Consider the following 16,322-nt stretch of genomic DNA (forward strand, 5'->3'; position numbering starts at 1 on the left):
CCAATGCGTGAAAGTGAAAAGTGAAAGTGAAGTCGCTCAGTCGTGTCCGACTCTTAGCGACCCCATGGACTGCAGCCCACCAGGCTCCTCCGTCCATGGGATTTTCCAGGCAAGAGTACTGGAGTAGGGTGCCTTAGTAGAAGTCTCTACTAAGAGTTCATTTGCTAAATCGCCCAAACCCGTTGCTGCTGACAGAGCCATGCCCCTTTGGCTGCCCAGCCCACCCAGTCTCTCTAGGACTGCTCAATTTTTTAACGCACCCAACTACCTTGATGATTTCTTCTTTAAAAAAAAAATTTTGCTTATTTTTTAAATTTTTATTTGTTTATTTTTGGTTGCAGTGAGTCTTTGTTGCTTTGCGTGGGCTTTCTCTAGTTGCATCGAGTAGGGGCTACTCTTCATTTCAGTGTGTGGGCTTCTCATTGCAATGGCTTCTCTGTTGCAGAGCACGGGCTTGAGGGCACGAAGGTTCAGTAGCTGTGGCGTGCAGGCCCGGTGGCTGCGGTGCTCAGGTTGAGTTGCCTCCCCAGGATGTGCGTTCTTCCTGGACCAGGGATCAAACCCGTGTCACCTGCATTGGCAGATGGATTCTTAACCAGGGACCCCCAGGGAAGTCCTGCCTTGATGATTTCCCAGTGAAATCTGCCCAGTTCTGCCCACAGAGGCCTCCGTGCGTGACACTGAGAGGAAACACATCACACGGAGGGAGTGCTTCATGATCACCGTTCTTTGCACTGTTATTGCACGTGATGAGGCACTGACTTGCATCGAGCATTCACTGATCTCAACCACTCCCCCTGAGAATTTCCACTGTAGGAACGCTCCCTCTGCTGATTTCCTGCTGAGTGCGTCTAATTACTGTCCTGTGGATCCTATTATTAATAATTGAGGGCTCTGGCTCTCTGACGTGTGCTCAGCAAATCCCTCAGTGACTTCTCCCTGTTGCCTCAGCTGCTCCCATTAAGGCTTCTCCTTTCAAGGCAGGCACACCCATTCTCAGGGAAGCAACTTTCTTGTTCTTTGGAGGGACTCCCGTGTACGAAAATCACACATTCCTCTTATTTTATTAAGTTTTTTTTTTTGATGTGGACCATTTTTAAAGTCTCTTGTTGAATGTGTCATAACATTGCTTCTGTCCTGCGTTTTTTTTTTTGTTTGTTTGTTTGCTTGCTTTTTGTTTGTTTTTGGCCACGAGGCATGTAGGATCCCAACTGCCTGACCAGGGATTGAATCCACACGCCCTGCATTGGAAGGCAGACTCTTAACCACTGGACCACCCAGGGTGTCCCCACACATTCCTTCTAACCCAGCTATTCCCTCGGAAAAGTTTCTCTCCTTGCCACACTGGGCTTACTCCCGTGTTTCTTCCTTCTTGAGAGGTTCTAATTGCTGAGAGTCAGAAGGACCCCACTCAAGTGCTCACCTGACTGCTTGCTGTGTTTGTGATCTTGGTGGTTATTGGGATTGAATGAAATAAGCAACAGAAAAGAGCCGAAGTCAATGCGGAGCCCCATCGAGGTGCTCAAAGAATAATGGTTCCATCTAACCTTGTCTTCCGTGGGCCGCCCTTTCCCATGAAAGCAGCAATAACAGACAGCATGTTTACTGCATTCTTACCACGTGCCAGGACCGAGCAAAGGTCTGTGTGTGTGTATCCTCCTATCAGATTCTCACAATAACTGTTTTCTAAGTAAGTAAACAAAGGCATAGGGAACTGAAATCACTTGGCCAGAGCCAATAGCTAGAAAATGACAAAAGCCCGTCTGAGTCCATGCCTTGGTTCTCCAGCACTCTGCTACCTCCCTGTGTGTGCATGTGCTCAGCGGTACCTGACTCTTTGCAACCCCGTGGACAGTATCCTTCCAGGCTCCTCTGCCCATGGAATATTCCATGCAAGAATACTGGAGTTGGTTGCCATTTCCTATTCCAGGGCATCTTCCCAACTCAGGGATAAGAACTCCCGTCTCTTCTGTCTCCTGCACTGGCAGGCAGATTCTTTATCACTAGCGCCACCTGCCAGTTCCCTGGCACACCTGGATGAGGAGAAAATGCCCAGAGAGAATAAAAAAAAAAAAACCTTCTCTCTTATTCTTTCCCAGCGTATGAACTTCAAGAATGTCCAGACCCAGAGCCCTTTGCCAACGGCATTGTTCGGGGAGCTGGCTACAATGTTGGACAGTCAGTGACCTTCGAATGCCTCCCAGGGTATCAGCTGATGGGCCACCCCGTCCTCACATGTCAACATGGCACCAACCGGAACTGGGACCACCCCCTGCCCAGGTGTGAAGGTATGTTCCTCAGTCAGTCCTGGTGATTCTTCTTCAGGACAGGGTTCACACACGTGCCTGCTCCATGGGATCACCCATGCTAGGAGATCCTAGCAAACATTGTCCATCATGTTTTCATATGGACAGGACTGAGCCTACCCAAACTGGGCACAGAGCTCTGGGCCAACAGTACAGAGGACCTGAAGGAGACACAGGTCAAAGCCAAAGGAATACATTCTCAGCCCTTGGGAACAGCCAACCTCATGGGCCAGATGTCTCAGTCAGAAGCGAAGACACTGATATGCTGAGAGGTAGAGAGTCAATCATGGTGCTTTCCTAAAGGGAGAAGAGAAGAAAGCATCCTTCTAGAAAAGTTTTATTCCTCTCTTCATACCCCCCAACTTATTCCCCTTCTCCTACATGAACCTAGAGAGATCTGAGTTGAGGATATCAGAGAGCTACAGGGGATACTTTCCTGGGCCTTCATTAACCAGAATCAGGGTGGAGGAGGACCAGGAGCTCATGCTGTCCCTATCCATGTCTACATATCTCCATTCCATTTTCCCTTACTTTTCCTGGAGGAGAAGCTGGGATTTGTCTTGAAAGGGCAAGGTTTAGCAGGAGGACAGTATGATTCAGGAGAAAGTGCCCCAGCTCTGGAATCAGATCACCCTAGGCTTTATCTCTGAACTGCTTCACCTCTCTGACCTCCAGTTTCTTCCTTAGTATGATGGGGCTTCTCTTCGTAAGAGCGGAGAGGATTCCAAGATGGCACGTGTAAAGTGCCCAGCACGGTAACTGGTTCAAAATCCACGAGTTGGAAAAGTATTAACTCTCCATAGATAAAGACACCTGGCTTGCACAACTGATCTATTCTGGTGTTAGAATATAAGGTCGTAATCTGTAAAACTATTAAATTCCCAGTCAGATTTTCAAATTTTCAAAATCATCCCCATGCATAATCAGTCTACCATTCTGGAATTGTTGGCTGGCCACCCTCTCTATGACAAGCTTCATTGTGGACTTTTGTTTCCTTTTTGTTCCTTTTTATGGTGTCACGGGAGATGGAAGAGCAGTGTTTCCCCCATCAGACATCTTTAGCCATGAACCCTTCTTCCTCCTAAGATAGTGCTTCCCTTAGCTTAGACGAGGACATCATTTTCTCTTGCATTTCCAATTACCTTTCTGCCTGTGCCAACTTTTTAGTCATCTGTTTCTTTGTCCCTTAAGTGTTTTTGTTCTTTGAAGTTATTTCCCACACTCTCTTCTCTTCTTTCCTTCACATCTCCAAAAGCTATCTGTGTCTGCAACATTTATCTCTTTGCCGATTCTTCACCTGTACATCCAACTCCTTACTAAATAGCTTCACTTATCCAGAAGCACCTAAATTCTAATGTGTTTAAAATGGAAGCCATCCTCTTTCTGCCGTTATGTTGAAATCCTCACTAGAGTGAAAGGCCCCTCTCGTCCCTTGGTTACTCGTTACTCAGTTTGGGCAGCCTGCCTCTCGCCTATCCTGTCTAGTCAAAGTCTTGCTAATTCTACATCCTAATTGCCCTTCAGATGCATCCACTTGTCTGTATGCGTTGCCTCCACCCTAATCCAGGTCACTTAGATGAGGCCTGTCACCAGCTCCCAGCCTTCAGTCTTGTGTTCCTTAGTCCACTTTTCACAGTGTGGGAGGGTGGTGAGCCTGTGAAACCATTCATGTACAGCGGCGAACTTTCAAAGATGTTAAAGTACATCTAGTTCCAGCAAGGAACCAGAACCTGTGCCATTAGCAGCCGGCATGAGTGGCATTGCAGCTTGCCCTCCGTCTCCTATAGCTGGCGATCCTTCAGCTCCACCGTCTCCCACCTCCTCCCTTCCCTCCTCCCGTCAGTAATTCTTCTTGCCTGTTCACTCAACACCAGCCCCTGTATGCCAGCTGTTGTACTATACTATTTTACTTTTCAAGATACTAGACTGTAAGATTAAACTTGTTTTCTTTATTTTTTGTATTTGTTTGTTTTTAATGTATTAGTGTATTACATGTGAAAAGTATTATAAACCTATTACAGAACAGTGCAATATAGCCGATTGTGTTAGTTGGGTACCTAGGCTAACTTTGTTGGACTCATGAACAAATTGGACTTACAAATGCCCTCTCTGAATGGAACTCATCCATATGTAGGGGACTTACTGTACTCTAGACACGGCCCTGCTGAGAAGCTAGCAAGCTGTTCCCACCTCCCCTGGGGTAACGGTCCAGCCCCCTGGAGCTAGCGCACGCTATGCCTCAGCACCTGGACCCCGTTGACCTTCCCGTGTTCTCCACTCTCACAGTTCGCTCCAGCTCAGCTGAAATGCTTTCCATTTTTGCCCCTCTTGCCCCTGGTTCTGAGTGCATGCTGGTCCCTCCTCGTAGAACGTTGCTCTTCTCTCCTGCCTTACCAGTATAGCCCTTGTCCTCCCTCAGGTCTGAGTCTAAAAGTGAATTCTGCCAGGACTTCCTCCCCCTCCCCAGGACCAGATAAGGGGCTCCCCCCCAAACGTTCCCTCGACACTCCATGTTGACAACACACTCCACCCTAGGCGGGAGACACTGGTACACTCGACCGTGTCCCGGGAGACTGTGATGCCACAGATCAGAATCACATGCCGTGGCATCCTTGCTGTCCTTTGCTTCCCCTGGCTGCATCTGGCAGCGAGTGGTGGTTTGGTCCATGGAGGAGGGATGGCGTGCCCGTGCGCACCACTTTCAGGATGTGCTCACATTCGCCGGAGCCCAGAGCCCTGGCCTCTGCTTGGAGGTGTTGGGATGCTTTCTTCTCAGGTCAGCCTGCCCCCATCCACGAGTCTGATTGATGACCCATACCAGCCAATACACTCATTGTTCTGGACCAGGGGAATTTTGCCCAGAATCTCTTGTTTTCCTCCGCAGTGACCAAGTCCAAATAGCATGGAGAATTCCAGGACTCTTTATGTGCTTGTGTGTGTACTTAGTCACTCAGTCCTGCCCGACTCTTTGCAACCCCGTGGACTTCAGCCCACCAGGCTCCTCTGTCCATGGGGATTCTCCAGGCAAGAATACTAGAATGGGTTGCCATGCCCTCCTCCAGGGATCTTCCCAACCCAGGGATCAAGCCCAGGTCTCCCACATTGCAGGCAGAATCTTTACCATCTGAGACACCAGGGAAGCCCAGCCTAAAGCCTAGATCAGACTGAGTGTAAGAGTGGGTGTTGCTGTGGGGAGACAGGAAGATGGGGAGGGGGCATGTCTGTGTAGCAGATGCCCTTTCTGTGAGCTCACACTGGCTGAGCATCTTACATGCATGAGTTCATCTGATGGTCAACCACTATCCTATGAGGAGAGGGTCTTAGTCCTGTTTTATAGGTGAAGATAAAGAGACTACCCTACTAATCTGAAGCTATCTAGTCAAGTTAATGGTTGAGCCATGATTTGAATCCAACCTTAGCCTCACTATAAAAATCTGCAATTGCTTTTTTAATAGTTATTTATTTTGACTGTGCTGGGTCTCTGTTGCTGTGCACAGGCTTTCTCTAGTTGTGAGCAGGGACGAGTCTCTAGTTGTGCTGTTCACCCTTCTAATTGCAGTGGCTTTTCGCGTTGTGGCGCGCAGGCTCTAGACCACAGACTTCAGTAGATACGGCACGCGGGCTTAGTTGCCCCATGGCATGTGGGATCTTAATTCCCCAATCAGGGATCGAACTCGTGTTCCCTGCATTGGAAGGCAGGTTTTTAACCACTGGACCACCAGGAAAGTCCCAAGAATCCACAACTCTTAAGTCAAAACCAAAAGTACCAATCCAAGAATCTTAGAATACTGTTACTGCTAAGTCAGTTCAGTCGTGTCCAACTCTGTGCGACCCCATAGACGGCAGCCCATCAAGCTCCTCCTTCCCTGGAATTCTCCAGGCAAGAACACTGGAGTGGATTGCCATTTCCTTCTCCAATGCATGAGAGTGAAAAGTGAAAGTGAAGTCGTTCAGTAATGTCTGACTCTTCACGACCCCATGGACTGCAGCCTACCAGGCTCCTCCATCCATGGGATTTTCCAGGCAAGAGTACTGGAGTGGGGTGCCATTGCCTTCTGCAGAATCTTAGAATAATAAGATAAAAAGATACCATCATAATTTTCTACCCCTTCCCAGTAAATATAGTGAAGCCCTGACTCTAGCATTCCTAGGAAAGGAGAGGTGGTAGCTTTGGTGTGTTCTTCCTCCTGGACAGGTCTCTTTAATGAGAAAGAGAAAAGAGGGTTCGAGGCTGAGACAGGCCCACAGAGGCACCTGTGCTGAAGATCGGGGGCCTCTCGGGATGTGACGTGTTGGGAACAGCAGGAAAAGCCAGGCCCCGCCATCCTCGGCCCCCCCTTATCTCCCCATCCCACCCAGCCTCCTGGAGCAGGATGGTTCGTGCTTCAGGAAATCACCTGAATTCTCACGGGGGAGGTGATCTGAGCACTCCTGTGTTTGTGTCCTCTCCCTGGCAGTCCCCTGCGGTGGCAACATCACCTCCTTCAATGGCACTGTGTACTCCCCGGGCTTCCCCAGTCCCTACTCCAGCTCCCAGGACTGCATCTGGCTGATCACCGTCCCCATTGGTCATGGCGTCCGCCTCAACCTCAGCCTGCTGCAGACAGAGCCGTCTGGAGACTTCATCACCGTCTGGTAGGGCCAGCTGCTGTGTCGGCAGGGAAAGGGGCTTGAGCTGGGCTCTCAGCTGGGTCACCCATCTGTTAGTCCAGAAAACCAAGGGCTGGATAGTTTTAATGGCTGTCAGCCTCCTGGGTCTCAAGCATAGTGGCCTAAGAACTCAGCTTCCATCAGCCCTTTTGACTCCTCGATGGGAAAGGACTAGCAGGGCAGTGTGGTTCCCCACCTGGCGTTCTGCTGGGGGTCAGTCAAAATACCAATGGGTATGGGAATCTAGATCCATGAGCAGACTTTTCTCAGTATTTCCAGAGTCCAAACCAAAATTCTGCATTTACTGGACAAGCTACCCAGACTAAGGGAAGAGCTGTGCAGTGGAATTTTATGAAGTCCCACTGGCATCTCATGCTGAGCTAACGCTGACCACAGAACTGCCTGCAGTGATGGAAACGTTCCATATCTGTGCGGTCCAATATCATAGCCCCTCTCTACATGTGGCCCTCGAGCACTCGAATGTGACTAGAGTGACTAAGGAGCTGATTTTTTAAATTGATTAAATTCTAAAGAATTTAAATGTAAATAGTCACGTGTAGCCTAGTGGTTACCAAGTTGGACGGCTCAGCTCTGAGTTATACAGTTAGAGTTTCTTGTGTTAATTTTAAAATGAGAATGTGAATTACTAGTTGATTAGTACAGTTTCCTCGACAGTTTTTTCCAAACCTCTGAATCTCTGAACAAAGATATCTTTTTAAAATTCCTTTGTTTAGAGCTTCTGGGAATCAGCAGGAGATAGTAGCATTCTGTTCTCAAAATTCCCAGATCTGGATAACTGTCACCTGACTGCCCTGAATGGATTTCTCACTGAGTTTCCAGACAATGGCTGAGATCAGATGGAAGGGACTAGATAAAATTCCAGGGAAGAAATCCTTGGGCCCAGGAAGGCAACATGGGTGTGTCTCTTTGCTCACTGAAGGCCACTGATGCACCAGTTAGAATAGGCAGGCATGGTGACGCATGACATGCAGGATCTTCTTTTCTCTTGCAGGGATGGGCCACAGAAGACAGCCCCACAGCTTGGAGCCTTCAGCCGGAGCTTTGCCAAGAAGACAATGCACAGCTCATCCAACCAGGTCCTGCTCCAGTTCCACCACGAGACAGCCATGGGCGGGATCTTCGCCATAGCTTTCTCTGGTCAGTATGAAAGCCTGGTCCAGGGAGGACGAGAGGGCCAGACTTTTCAGTCCAGGCTGGGCTTGCCTCCTGGCTCCTACATTTGCCAGTTTGGGGTTTGGGGACAAGTGACATAGCTTCTCCATCTCGGTGTCCTCAGAAGAAAGAAAGTGTTAGTCGCTCAGTCGTTTCTGACTCTTTGCTACTTCATAGACTACTTCATAGCCCGCCAGGCTCCTCTGTCCATGGGATTCTCCAGGCAAGAATACTGGAGTGGGTAGCCATTCCCTTCTCCCGAGGAATCTTCCCAACCCAGGGACTGAATCCAGGTCTCCTGCATTGCAGGCAGATTCTTTACCGTCTGAGCCACCAGGAAAGCCTTCAGTGTCCTCAGGGTTATGAGAATTCAGCTGTAGTGATGTGAGAGCTCCCAGCAAAGGGCTCCACAAATGTGAGTTTTCCTTCACTGCCACACTGGTAGGGTGGAGAAGCCCACAAGGCTGATCCTTGGTGCCAAGTTCAGGTTCAGAGGCAGCAGGGTGAGTCTTATTCATCTTTCACATATCAGCTCCCTGGTTGTTTTATCCATTTATCTGTGCCCCACCTCATCCCTCAGCACATTCTAGAGAATGGTCCCACTCCAAAGGTATCTAGAGCCTCTGTTGACCTCACAGGAAGTACTGTGCACAAAGGAACTTGGGGAAAATTCAAGAACAGGAGCATGAACAATGCAAGGTGTGTCTGTCCTTACCGACAGCCTATTTTCTCATAAAAGTCCAAGATTATGGTCCCAGGTATTTCCTCATTTTTATTACAGTGGACACAGCTTAGGAAAACTTACAGAAAGTTCTCCATGGGCTTGTGCCCAGCCAAGAAATAAGCCCCCATGTTTATGATTTGCAGAATGTTACATCTATATAAACTGAAATCAGGAAGGCTTGACTTTATTCCTGGCTCCGCCTCAGGCCAAGTGTCTGACCTGTGTAGGTCTCTCCCTAGCTCAGTTTCTTCACCTGCAGCACAAAGGGCTTGGAGTTCATGACCTCTAAGAATCCTGTGAGTTAGTAAGGCAGCTATTATTATCCCCATTTTATAAACGAGGAAATGGGGACTAAGGAAGGCAGGAGGGCTTGCCCAGAACCACACGGCTAGAACTGGGAGGAGAACCCAGCCCTTGCAGCTCTGCGCTGGCTGTTGGGGTGAGACCACGTGGTGCTAACACCTCACACATGTATTTATCGAAATTTGAATGCATTCAGCCCCAAGTCCTCGGGAGAGGCAGTGATATTGAGGCAGAAAGAGACTGAAATGACACTGTTGAGAGCGCGGGCGGCTCCAGTCACCATTCCCAGGAGTGTTGGCCAGCGTGAGCGTGACATGGTGATGGGACCCTGCCCTCGCTCTGCCTTCATACCCACACCCCTCTGGTTGGGCACACCTCTCACCCGATGAACAGGACCTAAGGTTTTTGTTTTTGTTTTGTTTTTGTCTTAGTCTTCATTGCTGACTCAGTAGTTGTGATGAACAGGCTTCGTTGCTCCTCGGCATGTGGAATCTTCCCAGACCACAGATTGAACCCATGTCCCCTGCATTGACAGGTGGATTCTTAACCACGAGACCACCAGGGAAGCCCCAGGACCCCAGTTTTGAAGGCTCTGTTATTCTGACTCTATGGGACTGGGCCACAGACTGATAGAGTGTGGACTCCAGCATTGTAGACTTGGGTTCAAACCTCTGCCATATATTAGCTGCGTGACCATGAGGCTGTCATTTGACTTTTCTGAGCCTCAACTTCATTACCCACAAGATGGCAATCATATCAGTGCCTAATCTCACAGAGTTAAATGAACTCATGCAGGGGAATGCTTAGCTCTAGGCAGAAAGTATTAAAGATACTCAATAATGTGTAATGTTTGGCGATAGACTTTTCTTCACTCAATATAATCCTGGAGATTAATCCAAGGTATTGCATGTAATAATTGTTACTCAGTCACTAAGTTGTGTCCAGTTCTATGACCCCATGGACTGTAGCACACCAGGCTTCCCTATCCTTCATTATCTCTTGGAATTTACACAAATTCATGTCCATTGAGTCAGTGATGCTATCTAACCATCTCATGAGATGGTTACATGTAATAGGACTTTGTTCCTTTTTATTGTTAAATTTCATTCACTGTTGGCAGTTTGATCTCTGGTGCGAATAGTTGACTCATTGGAAAAGACCCTGATGCTAGGAAAGATTGAAGGCTGAAGGAGAAGAGGGCAACAGAGGATGAGATAGTTGGATGTCATCAACAGTTCAATGGACGTGGACTTGGGCAAACTCTAGGAGATGGTGAAGGACAGAAGCCTGGTGTGCTGCAGTCCGTGGGGTCGCAGCACAACTTGGCAACTGAACAGCAACATCATTCTGTGATTCTTGAGCCATATATAATTTTGGACAACACTTTTGAAATTTGAAAAATTATAGAAAAAGAGGACAGATTCGTCATTGCCATGGCTAAGGAGGGGTTAGGGATGGGAAGGAAGTAGATGCGTTTACTATAAAAGAGCGGCATGAGGGCCCCTTACCATGATGGAAATGTTCTGCATCTCGATGGTATCAGGGTCAGTACCCCAGCTGTGATATTATACCATAGTTTTGCGAGATGTTTTCTATTAGGAATCAGTGGGTAAACAATACATGAGATCTCTTTGTATTATTTCTTACAATTGCATGTGAATCTACAATGATCTCAAAAAATTCAATTAAGAAATAAAATTTGTGTAACTAAAGCAAAGTTACTCAACAAGTGGCAGTTTTAATCATCATCATCATCATTGTCATGATCATCATTATTATTGTACTTGGAGAGTAACAGGATCTGTGTGAAGTCACCTCCTCCTAAAGCCAGGTTTCTTATCCCTGCTCTTGTCTCTTAACCCCACCTGGTCCAGGCACAGGTGAAGGAGGCCCAGCAGTGCCCTGGGCTGTCCTTGTTCCCGAGTTCTCCTGAGTAAGTCTGCCCAGGATATCTCTTGCTCCTCTGTGTGTCCTGGCCACTGTGCCCCTGATGCCCTCAGATGAGACATGAGACCCTTCAGTGCCAGCTCAGACCAAGGCCTCATGGGCCAGAGGAGCAGGCAAGGGCCTGGGTGAGAGGATCAACGCAGGCCAGCAGGTTCAGGTGGGAGATACTCTTTGTAAGGGGCCAAGTGAGCAAGAAGGCACCTTCCACCCACTCATTGGGTTTTTGACAAATTGTAGAATATTAGCAATATGTAAAAAGTGTGTAACATACATGTGTGTATTTAAAGAAGAAAAATAAGATGAACACCCACAGCTGAGTCTGCGAAAAAGACCACCAGTGCTCTTGAAGCCCCATGCACCACCTCCAATACGCCCCCTGCCCAACCCCCCAGAGTTAATCAGGATTGTGAATTTTGCTAAATGTTCTGCTAATCTTTCATTGCTTTTCATTATGATTTTACTCCATAGGTGTATGTCTCCAAAAATATATATTGTTTCATTTAGCATGGTTTTTCGGTTATGTAAGTAGAATTGTTCAGTAAGTTTTCTTCTGTGACCTGCTTTTTTTCATTCAAAATTAAGCTTTAGAAATTCATGCTGATGCATGTGACTAGATTAGGTTCACTTTTCAATGCTGTCTAGTATCTCATTGTGTGAAAATAGTGGTTTATCTAGTCTACTCTTAATAGGCATTTAAATTACTTTATTTCAAACAATATGAGCATTGTTGCACATTCCTTCTTATGAACAAGAGTTTCTCTGGGGTACATGCCCGTGTGGAATTGAGAGGTTGTAAGTATTCACATACTCAGTTTTACTAGCTAAGGCCAAATCGACCTCACAAAGTAGTTTTAACAGCTCCCACTCTTCCTCATCATGGAGATAGAACTGCTACAGCGCTACATTCTTGCAGACACTGGGTTTTACTGGACTTTAAATTTTTGCCAACCTGGTGAATAGCATTTCACTTTTCTGTTGATGACAAGCATAAGCGTTCTTTCTTATCATCGCTGACTGTGCGTGCTTCCTGCTTTCTGAAATGTCTGTTCCCCATACAGTTTTCTTTCCCCAAGAAGAGAGGGAACAAACACGTTTAGACAAAATCTTTGTGATTTGTAAAACATGCTATGAAAGAAACAGATAAGATAGCAAACAAAAGCATAGAGAATCTACTTCATGTAGAATAATTGAGGGAAGCATGTCTTAAGAGGTGGTATTTGAGACAAGAACTAAAGAAAAGGAAGGAGCCAGACTTGCAGAGAGTAGAAATTGGGAATGGAGTAGGGGAAAGAATGTTTGCCTTTTTATAGGCAAACAGCCCTAAATAAATTTCTTTTCATAGAAGAACCAAAAAGAAGAAAAGTACCTTAAGGAGACTTATGACAATATGCTACTGTATTTACAAAAGTGACAAAATGGGATTTGAATTGCAGAGAAAAATGCTCTTAGAAACATACATCTTGGGAAATAGAAGCAAGTTTTACAAAGCATCTACTTCTAGCATAATAGTCTAGGTAATGTGGACTCCAAATAAGAGTTATCTTGCTGAGAGATTAATAGAAGGGGAAATCATACCCCACCTGTTAGGAGACAATGAGAAGAACCCGGCATCGCTTCCTTGTAAAGATGCACGACCTGAATCTAATCATGAGGAATCCGACAAACCTAAACTGTTCAGTTCAGTTCAGTCGCTCAGTCGTGTCTGACTCTTTGCGACCCCATGAATCGCAGCACCCCAGGCCTCCCTGTCCATCACCAACTCCCGGAGTTCACTCAGACTCACGTCCATCGAGTCGGCGATGCCATCCAGCCATCTCATCCTTTGTCGCCCCCTTTTCCTCCTGCCCCCAATCCCTCCCAGCATCAGAGTCTTTTCCAATGAGTCAACTCTTCGCATGAGGTGGCCAAAGTACTGGAGTTTTAGCTTTAGCATCATTCATTCCAAAGAAATCCCAGGGCTGATCTCCTTCAGAATGGACTGGTTGGATCTCCTTGCAGTCCAAGGGACTCTCAAGAGGCTTCTCCAACATCGCAGTTCAAAAGCATCAATTCTTCGGCACTCAGCCTTCTTCACAGTCCAACTCTCACATCCATACATGACCACAGGAAAAACCATAGCCTTGACTAGACAGACCTTTGTTGGCAAAGTAATGTCTCTGCTTTTAAATATGCTATCTAGGTTGGTCATAACTAGGGTAATGTAATACAGTGTTACATACTAGAAGTTAGCTGGTATATAATTTTCAAAAGTGTAAAAGTCAAGGAAGGTCAAGGCAAGACTTTAGAACTGTTTTGGTCTAAAGGAGACTAAGAAACATGACAATGAAATGCAATGCATGTTTCTGAACTGGATGCATTAGCTATTAAGGACTTTATTGAGAAAAGTGGTAGAAATTGAATGGAATGTAAGGATTAGATGGCAGCAATGTATCAGTGTTAGTTTCCTCCTTTGGTGCTTGTATTGTGATTGTGTGGGAGAATGTGCTTATTTATAGGAAATACACACTGAAATATTCTGTGGTTATGGGATATCATGTTGGCAACTTAACTTTCAATTGGTTCATGGAGAAAGTTTTGTTACTATAATTCCAACTTTTCCTACACCTTTGTCATTGTTACAAATTAAAAGTTTTATTTATGAGGGGAGCCAGCTATAAAAAACAAAAGTTTTAACAAAATGCAATTGCACACTTTAAATTGGCATACGAACCAGCAAAGAGCAGAATTGACGCTATAGAGAAACAGTTCAGAGATGTGGAGGCCAAACCGGAAAAGCTCCATATGAAGAGAGAAAAGGACAAGAAGTTGAAAATGATAAAGGAGAAGATGGTAAATAAAGAGACCCAGCAGCCAAAGAACCAACGTACTGACAAGAAGCATTTCTGAGGAGAAGAACCTGATGGATGGAATAGAAATAATAAAATAAAACTCTTCTGAGATTAAGGAAAAATCTGTGCATATAGGATAAGGAGTTCACTGTATACCAGGAGAAATCAAAACCAGCCTGGGAAGTTTTCCAATTTATAAGGGTGAAGGGTAGAAGAAAGCTACTGGAACCCAGGCTGAGAAAACTAACTACAAGAAGCCAAAATCAACAATTCTCAGATTACGTGAAAATTCCAGAAATTTTCGATTCCAGAAAATGAAGGAGGGATTTTCAGAGTTGTTCAAGAAAAAAAAATTGTTGGACGCTTCACATATGCAGCAAGAGATAGTCATTTGCAGATATCCAAGAACTTAAAATGAGATATCCAAGAGCTTAAAATGAGTGTCAACCAAAGTCTCAGTTTGAATTGTTAACTCGAAGAAGTAGCTACCCAACAAAGGATGAACAAATAACTCAATATAGAGATAACTATAAATAACTCTATAGAGAAACTGTATAAAAGAAAAGATAAAATGGGATGAATTGACTAATCACAGATTTAACTCTAATAATAATTGAAAATATAGATTCAAAACAATCCAAATACAATTCATTCTTAGAAGTTTAAAAGTAATCATTTCATATTAACAAATGCCCAGATATTTTTAGAAGAGGGAGAGGAAAAATTAAATGTCTTCATCTTCCATGGTAGAGGAATCAATAGATATTATTCAATTATTGATTTTACAATTAGAAAAAGAAGGATTCCAAGTATATATTTTAGCCATCAATAACTTAAAACTCAACTACAGTACTTCCAAATTGCTAAAAGAAAAAATGAAGCAAAGCATAATTCACAGATAAAAAGAAGAAAACAAAGGGAGCTGTGTAGAAACAAAGCTATAGAAAACACAGAATAAGCACAAGTAAAACAAGTTCACGGAGAAGGCGATGGCACCCCACTCCAGTACTCTTGCCTGGAAAATCCCATGGACGGAAGAGCCTGGTAGGCTGCAGTCTACGGGGTTGCTCAGAGTCAGACATGACTGAGCGACTTCACTTTCACTTTTCACTTTCATGCACTGGAGAAGGAAATGGCAACCCACTCCAGTGTTCTTGCGTGGAGAATCCCAGGGATGGGGGAGCCTGGTGGGCTGCCGTCTCAGGGGTCGCACAGAGTTGGACACAACTGAAGTGACTTAGCAGCAGCAGGCAGCAGCAAAACAAGTTCAATTATTATGACAAATACAAATTTATTAAAGCCCAACTCCCTATTAAAAACACAAAGACTCTTATATTAGGCTAAATACAATATAACTAGACTTTATAATAGAGTTTTCTGTACCAGGAATACAACTAAGACAATGTGACAGCTTTAAAATAAAAGCTGGGTTGTGATATATGTTATAACCACAACAATAACAATCAAAGAAAAGAATTCAAAGCAAAAGCATTCAATAGAAAAAATGGATTCTTTCATAGTAAAGAATAATCTGTAATGATCCTTTAAAAATGATAATCCTATTGTGAAGGTTGCAGAGAGTGGCCCACTTAGTGGTGAGAAGTCTGAGAATACATACCAAAAGATTAACACAATGTGATTAGCCACAGTCAAGACATTTTCAGGTATCTACACAGCTCATAATGTTCTCCTTAACTTCCCCACTCACGTGGGTGTCTGTCGGCTGTATTTGTACGTCATGACTCCCCTCCACATGCGTCCCCAACCCCAGGAACGGGAACAGAAACTAAAGATGGGCACCTGCCCTGATTCCAGCAGAGATAAATCAGATGCTCTCTCTCGGGAACTCGAGATTGAACCTGAGAGATTCTGTTTCTACCTGGACTTGTCTCCTGAAGAGGGAAGGTATAAATCCAAGTGCAGTGGATTGCCTGTCTTCTATCGTCCATAGAGACTGAGAAATAGAGAAGTCCTACGTACAGAAGAACCACTGAGACAGACACATAGGAAAGTTTCCTGGATTCCTGGTGGCCCTACAGTTGGCTTGTCCTCTGCCTTTATGAAGTCTGGGTACAAAGCCACCCTTGGGTTCACTTTTCTCTTGAGAAGCTTCTTCTACCCTCAGCTGATTTGTGTTACTTACACCCAGGGTTCCTAATTAACAATTATCTAGGACCCACCAATCCTAGTTCTGAGAATTGTGCAAAAATTTGTGTATAAAGATATTCCTTGAAGTGCTATTTGTAACAGGTAAATTAGAAACAATCCAAATATGAAATAATAGGAGATTGGGTGTACAGATTGACACATACATGCAAATGGAGGAAAATACAGCCATTAAAAGTCATTCATGTGGAATACAATCACTGATTAAGGGAAATGTTTATTTTC

At 45.2% G+C, this 16,322-nt stretch overlaps 1 protein-coding gene across 2 annotated transcripts in view; it reads left to right on the plus strand.

Moving 5' to 3' along the window:
* CSMD2 (CUB and Sushi multiple domains 2) overlaps positions 1–16,322 on the plus strand; it is a 683,179-nt gene that overhangs the window by 584,135 nt on the left and 82,722 nt on the right. For both annotated transcript variants that reach the window (XM_055586466.1, XM_055586467.1), the window contains exons 42-44: positions 2,100–2,288; positions 6,764–6,941; positions 7,969–8,114. In XM_055586466.1, coding sequence (XP_055442441.1) covers positions 2,100–2,288; positions 6,764–6,941; positions 7,969–8,114 — 513 coding nt within the window. The remainder of the gene's footprint in view (positions 1–2,099; positions 2,289–6,763; positions 6,942–7,968; positions 8,115–16,322) is intronic.

Source organism: Bubalus kerabau, chromosome 6, assembly GCF_029407905.1.
Source record: "Bubalus kerabau isolate K-KA32 ecotype Philippines breed swamp buffalo chromosome 6, PCC_UOA_SB_1v2, whole genome shotgun sequence".
Classification (NCBI taxonomy): Eukaryota; Metazoa; Chordata; class Mammalia; order Artiodactyla; family Bovidae; genus Bubalus; species Bubalus kerabau.